At 47.2% G+C, this 12,078-nt stretch overlaps 1 protein-coding gene across 16 annotated transcripts in view; it reads left to right on the forward strand.

Annotated features, from left to right (window-relative positions):
* The window catches only part of NR5A2 (nuclear receptor subfamily 5 group A member 2), a 127,415-nt gene that overhangs the window by 66,169 nt on the left and 49,168 nt on the right, over window positions 1-12,078 (forward strand). For all 16 annotated transcript variants that reach the window (XR_008715142.1, XM_055583166.1, XM_055583152.1 and 13 more), the window contains one exon: window positions 9,239-9,358. Coding sequence is in view for 15 of the 16 variants with exons in the window: in XM_055583166.1 (XP_055439141.1) it covers window positions 9,239-9,358 (120 nt within the window). In the remaining variant the exon portion in view is untranslated. The remainder of the gene's footprint in view (window positions 1-9,238; window positions 9,359-12,078) is intronic.

Raw genomic sequence — 12,078 nt, forward strand, 5'->3', positions numbered from 1 at the left:
GTCCATGGGTTCGCAAAGAGTTGGACACGACTGAATGACTTTCACTTTGACTTTCCCTCCTTTTCCGGAGTGTCCCAGTTTATCTTTGGAAGTCAGGCCCTCAGAAAGTCATGTTCTAGCATCAGATTGTCACGGCTCCCCCTGACGTCACCGGCAGCTTTACCGGCAGCTTCACTGACTGAAGCCCAGTGCGGCCGGGATGCTGTCCTTGCCTGGCTTGCATGCCATCAAGACTCCTCCTGTGAAAACGCACACGAGATTTCTCTCGGGAGTCCAGCACTAGGGAAGCCGTGTTGGGTGGCGTGTGTCCGCAGACTGTCTAAGGGTGCTGCTCCGGTGACAGGACCCCACTGTGGCCCTTCCCCGCCCGGAACAGCCCTTGTGGAGCTGGTTTGGGGACGGATGTTGTCCTTGGCTTAGACTTCTCCTCCCTTTATTTTCCCTTAGTCTCCACTTTCTCATTTCTGTCCTCATCCATCTTTTACTCTATTCACGTAGAAACTGCTTCAGAAGTTTTTAAGGTTGTTGCATTTTATTTTATTTTTTATTTTATTTTATATTGGGTAGAAGGAATGGCAACCCGCTCCAGTATTCTTGCCTGAGAAATCCCACGGACAGAGGAGCCTGGAGTGCTGCAGTCCACGGGGTTGCAAAGAGTCGGACGTGACTGAGCACAACAACACAGTTGATTTATAATTTTGTGTTAGTTTCAGGGGTGCAGAAAAATGCGTTCAGTTCAGTTCAGTGGCTCAGTTGTGTCTGACTCTTTGTGACCCCATGGACTGCAGCACGCCAGGTCTAACTGTCCATCACCAATTCCCGGAGTTTGCTCAAACTCTTGTCCATTGAGTCGGTGATGCCATCCAACCATCTCATCCTCTCTCATCCCCTTCTGCTCCCGCCTTCAATCTTTCCCAGCATCAGGTCTTTACCCATTCTTTGCATCAGGTGGCCAAAGTATTGGAGCTTCAGATTCAGCATCAGTCCTTCCAATGAATATTCAGGACTGATTTCCTTTAGGATGGACTGGTTGGATCTCTTTGCAGTCCAAGGGACTCTCAAGAGTCTTCTCCAACACCACAGTTCAAAAGCATCAATTCTTCGGTGCTCAGCTTTCTTCACAGTCCAACTCTCACATCCAGACATGACTACTGGCAAAACCATAGCTTTGACTAGACACACTTTGTCAGCAAAGCAAGGTCTCTGCTTTTTAATATGCTGTCTAGGTTGGTCATGGCTTTTCTTCCAAGGAGCAAGTGTCTTTTAATTTCATGGCTGCAGACCCAGCTCACCTTTCACAAGTGGCAGAAACCCCCTTCTCTTCCCATCTCTTTGCGTATGAACAGGCTTTTGAAGCAGTGGGATGTGGTTGGTTCCAGAATAAAAATGGCCTTTTTACATTTTAGCACTCACCTCAATCAGGTCTGATAAATTCTGTGTGCCCACACCCAGAAACCTGAACAGAAAGCTCTGCCAGGACCACAGGGTGCAGACTCTTCACTGAGCCCGCAAATGCCATGAACACACTATTAGCTTATAATTCATTCTTACTTCAGCAGGAAGCTTGTTGAAATGGGGGACGAGGAAAATTTAAGCAAAAGCTTTCCTTCCCTTTGACAAATTCTGAGAATACCGTTACCATTCTGTTTGAAAGAAATGGCTAGACTGTTTTATGTTGTCTGTTGATGAATAGATCTCAAGTGATATTTCACACTCACATACATTCTGCAGTCTTTTTCCTCCAAACCTCACGTATGTCTCTCACTTATTACCTCGTATGTATACAAATAAAGAGGTGACACTGACTATCTGGCATTAGCACATCTTTCAGTAAAAGAATATTCCCTGGCAGCCCAGTGGTTAAGGCTTCGCTGTCCAGTGCAGGGGCTGTGGGTTCAATCCCGGGTCAGGGTGCCAAGATCGGGCATCCCTTGTGGCCAAAATCAAAGCATAAAACAGAAGAAATATTGTAACAAATTCAATGAAGTCTTTAAAATGGTCCACATTTTTTAAAAAATCTTTTAAAAAGATTACAAAGAAAAAAAAAGTATTGACTTCAGCATTCCTGGGAATTAATGTGTACCAGGAACCTGAATACTTTTGATAAATGAAGCAATTTCAGAAGTTGAAATTTGAAGTTGCCTTTGAAATGAATTTTGTTTTTGTTTTGGATGGAAATTTGAAGTTGCCTTTGAAATGAATTTTGTTTTTGTTTTGGGTGGAAAGCCTGCTGTAGAAGTCGCCGGATCCCTCATTTCCAAACTGAGGATTTGCTGAGCCTGTTCTGATGGCTCGTGATGGTCACAGGCACCGGCTCTTGGATCTGGGGTTCAGGGTGGTGCCCTTAAGGGTTCCTGAGGTCTCAGGCCCCTGATGCGTCTCCTGCCTGGATTGAGACGTTCAAGAGGTAGATCGAGGGCTGCTCTGCTGAATCTTCTGTTTCCTTCCTCTGCTGACAGCTTGCATGTTCGTTTCCCAGCTTCCCCCCCCACCCCCCCTCCATTGTGTGGAGGTGGCCCACTTCCCCAGAGGTCGAGGCTGCCTGGGCAGCCACTCAACCCCTCAGTTCCTGGATGGCAGGGCCAGTGGGCACACTGATCAGTGGTGCCCATTCCCCAAGCACTGGTCAGGGAGGTCTGCTTCAGGAGAGGTCCTCAGAGGGGAATCTAGAGAATGTGGAAGAGTCTTGTGTCTGAAGGAATAGCCTGATTGCAATAGATCGTTCTGGTGACTGTGTATGTGATGAACTGAGGGCTTCCCAGGTGGCTCAGACAGTAAAGAATCTGTCTGCAATGCGGGAGACCCAGGTCCGATCCCTGGGTTGGGAAAATCTCCTGGAGAAGGAAATGGCAACCCCGTGCCAGGATTCTTGCCTGGAGGATTCCAAGGACAGAGGAGCCTGGCAGGCTGCAGTCCACAGGGTCGCAGAGAGTTGGACAGGACTGACCGACCGACACCTTTCATGTGATGAATTACTTGACAAAGAAGCACGGGGACTCACCTGGGTCCTGATTTCCATGGAGCCTTGGTCGGGACCTTCATGGAAGGGACTTGGTGGGAATGGAAGCACGAGGCAGATACCCCGCAGTCAGACCCCTCTGCCTCCTGCTTCCCTCTCCGGGAAGAGAGTTTCGATTCCAAGGAGAGAAAAAAAATCCTTTGTTGCTTTGCTGGAGAAACGTAGAAAGGGGCAGAAGAGCTGAGGCCCGGGGCTGAGTGTTGCCAGGTAAGTCCTTGGGCTCCGCACCCATGGCCACAGTCTAGCAAGCACGCAAGAGTGACTTCAGTTGTCCTCCAAGAGAGGAAGACCTTATGCTCATAAATCTGCTGGGTTTTGCAGCAATTGGCAGGGGAGTTTGACTGGCTGTTACTGCTCTTGTACGGTGGTGTTGTTTGTGCCTGTTTAATCATTGCTAATGTGAAATCATTTTTTCTTGGACTTTGTAGCAGTTTATTATAGAGGCTGCAGATAACCGTCAGTGTTCTCTACAAAGACAGTAAAGGGGTCGAGTAGTTGTGTGTCTGTCTTGCCCAAAGCAGGTTCTCATTAAGAGTTGCTAAGTTGGTGCTGATTTGTTGGGGGGTTGATTTTCCTTTCCCTGCATCTGAATATTTCTTTATACATATCATCATTGTCACGAAGGGAAGTCCACCTTCAGCGATTTTTTTTCTTTTGTCCAGAAACATTACTGGATGTTATTAATAATGATTCTGAAGAATCTTTTTTTTGATAATAAGTGGTTTATTATTGACTTAATATATATAATGATTGAAAGTCGCTCAGTCATGTCCAGCTCTTTGTGACTATACAGTGACTATACTCCATGGACTATACAGTCCATAGAATTCTCCAGGCCAGAATACTAGACGGGGTAGCCTTTCCCTTCTCCAAGGGATCTTCCCGACCCAGAGATTGAACCCAGGTCTCCCGAATTGCAGGCGGATTCTTTACCAGCTGAGCCACCAGGGAAGCCCAATATAAATAATAAGTGGTTTATTATTGGCTTATATAGCAGAAAATAGGTTAAGATATGTTGCAGTCATCAGAATGAACTTTTTAACTTTTTGTTTTGTATTGGAGTAGAGCCGATTAGCAGTGTTGTGATAGTTTTAGGTGGACAGCAGAGCAACTCAACAACACACACACGTACCCGTTCTCCCCAAACTCCCCTCCCACCCAGGCTGCCACATGACATCGGGCAGAGTTCCCCGGTCCATGCGGTAGGTCCTTGCTGGTTGGTTATCCGTTTTAAATATAGCCGTGTATATGTGTTATCTTTAGAATCGTCACACTGCTTTCTAAATATTTTATTCCGAGTTCTTTTAATAGAAGCTACTGAGAAAAAAGAAGGCGTATTATTAAATGATCCTACAACATTAAGACCTGCTTAAACACACTGTCCTCCTAAGCTTCCCTGAGCCCCTGGGAGTCCCCCCAAGAAAGAAGCAGGGTTGGGTGTGGGGGAGAGTGGATACATGTGTATGTAGGGCTGAGTCCCTTCACAGCTGACCTGAAACTATCACAGTATTGTTAAGCGGCTCTGCCCCAACACAAAATAAAGAGTTTAAATTAAAAAAGAGAAAGAAGCAGGGTGAGATGGCCCCGGCGTCCAGTACACATGGGGTTATAATAACAGATGGACCCTCTGATGCTTCTCCTTGGAGTGTGACTTTTTGAAGGCAGGGTGTGGTCACCTCCGTTTGTCCCCCGAGTCTCTATTGCGAGGCCTGGTATGCACCAGATTTAATGATCAGAAATGGGAAATGGGTTTTCGTCGACTTTCAATTACTGACCCACGTCAGTTGAACATTTTCCTAAAAATGCCTTTCTTGAAGCCACTCCACAGTGACTCATGACGGCGATTTTCAAATAAAGGCCCCTGGGAGAGGGAACGTGGACTCACAGTTCCGTGGCCAGACGGTGAGAAGATAAAGGGGGCATCAGAGAGGCTCTGATAAGTTCACTGTGGGCTTGAGAAAGATCCACACATTTTTCTTCTTCTAATTGTTTGCCAGCCTGACTGCACTTATGAGAAAGCACAGGTTTCTAATGATTAACCTCCTGGGTTGTGGGGAGGTGTGCCGACAACCCCGTGAGGCCTGTGCTCGTTCACACGCTCATCTATAATGTCAGCCTGAGTCGTTGCCCACGGAGCAGCTCGGCTTCTGAGATAAGCCCTCCCTTTTATTACAGCTGATAACGCAGGATCGTGTGAGGTGGCATTGCCAGCTAGTGAAAGGTTCTGATGTGTCCTGGAAATCATAGTCTGTTCGTCCACCCAAAAGTGTTGACGGCATGAGTACCCAGAGAACTGACTCGAAAGGAGGAGATAGTTTTTCTCCTTCCCACCCCTACCACTGTATCACCTGTAAGCTTGTTTTCTAAAGAGAAGTTATCTTTGGAATTGCCAACATCTCTTATCTGGAGATAAGGAAGGAGTCATATTTGCCTTGTCCTTTCATTCAAAGAGCTGCGTGCAAACTAGGACACGCATAGCCCAGGGAAGTTGCATACTCGCCAATTTCAAGATAACATAAAATATCACATAATCAATTATGGAAATACTGAACTGCGATGTCAGCCTGGAAAGCCTCCTCAGAGAGCCTTAAAACAAGGGATCAGTTGCCTGAGAGGGGTGTTAAAATGACAATTGGTCAAGAAATCTTTACCGAGCGCCAGCAGTGGGTCCAGACCCGCCAGCCCGCGTGTGGGGTCATCTGAGTGTTCAAGGGCCCTGCCCTCCACAAGCACCTGAGGAGTGGCTCTGGCTGTTGTCAAGTGCCAGGGACTCAGGCCGCAAGCAGGCACTTACTGGAGTGAGGGTACCTCCATCAGTCCTGTGTTCCTCTGTTTATCTCACGAGCATTTCTGCCGACACGGCGCTGGGCTCCCCAAGAGCTGCTGTTTCTGGGCACCCCCAGCTAAAAGGCGGGGAGACAGGTAAACAAGCATGGCACTTGGTGGAATCAGAAGAAGTGATGACATGAACAGCACAAAGTACAAAGCCGGAAATGAAGCCGGAAATGAAGTGCTGGCATGAGAGACCGACGTGCTCAATTTCACCCACTACTGCAACTCCTGACGAAGCTGTGCTTAGCTGCTCAGTCCTTTCTGACTCTCTGCAGCCCCTTGGACTAGCCCTGCAGGCTCCTCCGTCCACGGGATTTCCCAGGCAAGAATACTGGAGCGGGTTGCCATTTCCTCCTCCAGGTCCGAAGAAGCTGAGGACCCAGGAAACAGATTTCCAAAGCCAGTCTCTCTCCCTCCTGCCTCTGGATGTGGGCAGGGGTGGCCGTGAAGACAGGCCCACGCCTTCTAGTACGAGCTGTGCTCAGAGACCTGCGAGGTGGGTTCTCATCAGCTGCTGTCGCCCAGCCTGTACTCAGCACCCAAGGTTTCCTGTGAAGCAGGATCTGAGCTTCTGCTCTCCTGAGCCCACGCACCAGTGTTGGTGAGCGTTCTCCCTGAAGAGGAATCACTGCCACAGGGAAGGGCCTGCTTCTGCCTCGTTCACCATTACACCCCGGACGCGACCCTTACTCGCAACAAGCAGCTGGCTCTTCACATGTTTACTCAAGGAGTGCAGTTCTCTTGGTCAGAGCCAACTCACCAGCTCAGATCATTTCTGATGGAGATGTTTCTGGGTCTGTTTTCCTGATCACAGAGTAGCCTCAATCTCTGCAGTTGCCTTTTTCCCTCTAAGTAGGGTCAATACGGTCTTCCAGACGGGAGCCTCGTGTTCGGCACTGTTTCTGCATTAATATATTGTCTCACAGTCAGAGACATGAGGATGTCTCTCAGTCCATCCTCATGACAAGAGCTACTCGTGTATTTTTAGGTGAGAAGATAAGGGTTACAGAACTAAGTGGCTTGGCCATGCTCTTGGAGCTGGAAAGTGCACAGTTGTGCCCGGAATCCTTAGTCTAAGTTCAGTGCTGCCTTGACCACATTCTCTGTTTCCTAGACTCATGGAAATAGTCCTAAGCTTATATCATGGGATAAGACCCTAATGCTGGGAAACTTCGAAGGCAGGAGGAGAAGAGGATGACAGAGGAGGATGAGATGGTTGGAGTTTGTGCAAACTCCAGGAGTTAGTGAAGGACAGGGAGGCCTGGCATGCTGCAGTCCATGCGATTGCAGAGTCGGAAAAGACTTAGAGACTGAACAACAACAAGCTCGTATAACTGCTAGTATATGAGTGAAAACTTCCTAAGAATCCCCGACCATCCAAATCTCACTGAATACTCACTGAAAAATGAGTGTTAAAAGTGAGTTAAATTAATTAAAAAAAAAAAAGGTTTAGAAAATTCTAGCACCTTTTTAAAAAAATTGAGTATGGTTGATTTACCATGTTATGTTCGTTACAGGTGTATAGCAAACTGATGTGATTATATATACATTGATATATTTTTTCAGATTATTTTCCATTATCGGTTGTTAAAGATATTGAATATTGTTCCCTGTGCTGTGTGGTAAGTCCTTGTTGCTTATTTATTCTACATGTCGTGGTTTAGTTGCTAAGTTGTGTCCGACTCTTGCGACTCCATGGACAGAGGAGCCAGGCAAGAATACTGGAGTGGCTTGTCATTTTCTTCTCCAGGGAGTCTTCCCAACCCCAGAATCGAACCTGGGTCTCCTGCATTGCAGGCAGATTCTTTACCAACTGAGCTACGAGGGAAGCCCATTCTCTATGTAGTCGTGTGTAATATTAATCCCAAACTCCTCATTCATTCCTCCACCCCTCCCTTCTTAGCCATTACAGGACATCTAAATGTCAGGTGTTATCTATGTAAAAGCACGATGTATCAACATTCAGGCCCACCAATTTCTTTGGCTGGTTACAGTTGCAAAATGAAGAGAAGCGGTTACAAATAGGCCTGGAAATGGATCCATATGCCCTCCACGTCTGACGGTGGATATGTGACTTGTACCTGCATAGGTGTGTGAAGAACGCGGTCCCCTGGGAGGGGGGCGGCATCGTGTGCCTGCACGGCTCACTGTGACTCAGCCCTCTGCATTTTACTCCGCGCTGCTGACGTGGGAGGGAGGTGCTGCTCTCGGCCCACGCTCCAGATGCCGAAACGGAAGTGGACGTAGTTTGTGGGAGGTTGGCCAAATCTTAAAGCGAGTGCAGGTGAGCATCAAGAGGGGCTTGGTGGTCGTTCCGGTCAAGGGCTAGCGTGACGTGGACTAGCTGAGACTGAGGACAACGGCCCTGGGCCTCTAGATTCGAAAGTCACTTGAACTGTCGTGCTGGTTGCTTTTCATATAAATCCTCGCGGTTTGGCAGCTTGCGGATGTGTGTGTGTGCTCGGTCACTCACTCGAGGCCGACTCTCTGCGACCCCAGGGACTGGGGCCCACCAGGCTCCTCTGTCCATGGAATTCTCCAGGCAAGAATCCTGGAGTGGGTTGCCATTCCTTTCTCCAGGGGATCTTCCCCGCCCAGGGATCAAAGCTGCACTGTAGGCAGATTCTTTACCCCTGAGCCACCTGGCAAGTCCTGACTTGCTAATATCCATATACTGTTTCAGCTTGGGCTCAGTGTATTAACCTCTTATAGGTATACAAGTGGAAGTGAAAGTGAAGTCGCTCAGTCGTGTCTGACTCTTTGCGACCCCGTGGACTGCAGCCCACCAGACTCCTCCATCCATGGGATTCTCCAGGCAAGAGTACTCGAGTGGGGTGCCATTTATACAAGCCTGGGCGATGTGAATCGTTCTCCTCCTTTTCTTTCGTGTCTTATTCTTATTTTGGCTGTGCTGGGTCTTCGTTGTGATGTGCAGGCTTTCTCCCCAAGGCATATGGATCTTAGTATCTGGATCAGGGATGGAACCCAACTTGCCTGCATTGGAAGGCGGACTCTTAACCACTGGACTGCCAGGGAAGTCCTATCCAGGGTCATTCAAGTGGGGTCCGCTGAGGACTGTCTGAGGCGCCTGTCCCTCCCACGAGCAAATGCTAATAGATCTACTCATGACAAGTAGACCCATCTGATGGAGTACCTTTTCCTAGCGGCTCATTGATTACAGATACTTTGCTTAAGTATTTCTCTGTGGCCTGAAACGTATTTGTCCAAATGCAAAGAAGGACTTTCAGGAGGGAGGGCGTGAATTCATCTGGTGACCGTTGGTGGTTTTCCTGGCTTATATGGTAGGGTCTCTTGTGTGGAAAAAAAAAATGCAAAATAAAAAATAGTAGTGAGTTACAGAGTCATTTTTTTCCATTTCTTTTACAGGTAGATGACCAAATGAAGCTGCTTCAGAACTGCTGGAGTGAGCTCTTAATTCTCGACCACATTTACCGACAAGTGGTTCACGGAAAGGAGGGCTCCATCTTCCTGGTTACTGGGCAACAAGTGAGTGTAGATGCCAGAAGGAAAAAAGAAGTGTCTTTTTATTAAGCATGTGCAGGATGGCAGGAATTCAACTAGGTCAGAAGCTCTTTTGCGCTTTGAAAGGGATATATATTGGCTGCATATAATTTAGAGACGCTGACTTGGGGCGCCCTGTTCCCGCTCGGATGGTTACAGTGAAACTTGGCCCAGACCGCCACCCTGCAGGCCTGCTGGGGTTGCGAGTGGTGCTCTGAAGGGTCAAAACAATTGCTGAGTCGGGATTAATGGTTGGTACCTTGGGTTTCTTCCCCAAGCTTCTGCATGAATCTATCACACTTGATTGTTAGCTATTAAAAAAAAAAAAAAAAAAAACTTGGAAATGATGAAATCTTGGTATTTTGGAATCATGTTGGTGGAAGAGACTGATTCAGATACTGTATGTCAATCATCTGTATCTTTGGCCTAAAGGCAGCCAAGTGAGAAGGAAAGGCAGTGTTCATTTTCAAGAGTCAGTCACTGGTTTCTCCCCCCCCCACCTTTATTTTTCTCTTTTTTTAATTGGAGTATAACTGCTTTACACTCCTCTGTTAGTTTCTTCTGTACAGGGAACTGAGTCAGCTGTGTGTACATATCCATCCCCTCCCTCGTAGGCGCCTCCCGCACCCCCCCAACCCGCCCGGTGGGCCCTCCCCCCCCCCTTCTCCCCTCCCGTCCTGGTCATCTTGGAGCACCGAGCTGAGCCCCCTGCATTCTGCAGCAGCTTCCCACTCTCGATCTGTTTTGCACAGGCAGGGGTGTGTGTCAGTCCCACTTGCTCAGTTCGTCCCACTCCCGCCTAGCCAGTCATTATCAAAAAGGAAGATGGAAACAGGAAATTACTGTGAGGTCCTACTCCTTTACGAATGGGTATTTGTTTGGTCCACGAGTATTTATTGAGCATCCTGCAGGGTCCCTCGGTCACTGTCCTGTGGCTTTGGCATATATTAGTGACCAAAACAGAAAAGTACTCAAACGATAAAGGGGCTTAACGCTTCAGCAGGAGAAGCTGACGGTAATCAATAATCCTAATAAATGTGAGAAGTCAAAGTGCTATTGAATTAAAAAAAAAAGGCGGAGGGGGAATGCCGTGTAAAGGGGAATCAACGTCCTCCCCTGGTGTGTTGCTGTGTGACCCACGACTTGCAGTGTTAACGGGACGGGTTGGCTGAGCCTTATTCAGAAGGTGAGATTTGAGCGAAGCCTTAAGGGAAGAAAGACACCTGGCCTTCTGGACACCTGGGAGGAGAGAAAGTCTGCCTAGTGAACCTGATTCCAGCTTTACCGTGTTCTGGAATGTCCCTCCTGGTTCTTGGCCTCCGTTTTCTGTTTTCTGTGGGTTGTTAAAATGATGGGAGGGATGCAGAGATCCGATTAGTCCGGGGGGGCTGCTGCAGGCCTCAGGACCCAGGCACCGTGATCTTTTACGTCCGACCATAAATGTTTATGTGCTGTGAAAGCCCGGCAGTGCATATTTGAAAGTGAAAGGCTGTTTCCACATCATTTGCTGAATTATAGATAAATCACATGTTCCCAATCAAGTTAAAGGCAAGCACTGTCTCAGAGTTTTTGCAGATCGGATCAGCCACCATCACTGCCTGGCCCCTGCTTCCTGCACAGCTCCTGAGAAAAAGGCTTTCTAGGATCAAGCCTCAGCGGGTTTGACTTCCTGATCTTTTGAATTTCTGTTGAGCGTTTCCAGCCTGTGACCCGGGTCTTTGGAAGAAGTGTACCCATTTTCAGAGCCTCATCACAGCCTGCCTCCCAACCCCCTCCCTCCCAGGCCCCACGGGGAGCTACATTAGAAGAACAAGACTCAGCCCACAAATTAATTTGATTTCATCCTTCCGAGTTCCAGAAATCAAATGGGTTTGTGCCGTTCTTTCTCAGAGCACTTCCATTCCTGCTCTTAGAAATGCTCCTCATTTCACGTTTCATTTTGCGCTAAGTGCTGACCCTGGTAAAGGCAATTACCATGTAAAAAGTAGAGAAAGTGCCCTCTTCCTCCGATTTTCCAAACCAAGAATGGTCAAGGAGTGGATGGCGTTTCTCATGTTTAGTATCAATTATTGCTACTTCGTGTTTTCCATCACAACGGAACTTCTTACTTAACCCTGAAGTTAGCTATTTTAATTCTGTCCTTTCTTCTGGCTTCTCTAAGGGTACATTAAATAACCTTTTTAAGCCAAAAGGAAAAAAATGATTGTCAGTAACATTAAGCGTCGCCAAATCAATTCTACATATCAGTATTTAGCATCTTATCACTATAAGAATTCATTTCTTATCAGGATTTTTAAACCACATGCACACAAAACGTATGGCTGAAAGTGCATATATAAAATAGCCACAGAGGATTTTGAAGTGGTTCCACTTTTAAGTGTTTGCATATTCTCGCTAATGAACAGCCGCTGTAACATTTTCCTATGGGAAGGGCCTGCTGGCACCTTTTCATTATCTTCTGTTATTATGTATCGTATTAAAAAGACAGGCATCTTCCAGCATACAAGTCATCAAAAATTTCATCTATCAGAACGGAAAGCAATTTAGCTAAAACTGTTGCTCCCTTCATGATGAGCGGAATTTATCCAAAGGGGACATCCACTTACAGTATTTCTTCAATATCTCCCTTGAATTTAATGGGCACAAAGATTCTGGGTAAGGCAGTAATAAATTAATTTTACTAAGTACATAAAAGACAAGGCCAG

Source organism: Bubalus kerabau, chromosome 5, assembly GCF_029407905.1.
Source record: "Bubalus kerabau isolate K-KA32 ecotype Philippines breed swamp buffalo chromosome 5, PCC_UOA_SB_1v2, whole genome shotgun sequence".
NCBI classification, from domain to species: Eukaryota; Metazoa; Chordata; class Mammalia; order Artiodactyla; family Bovidae; genus Bubalus; species Bubalus kerabau.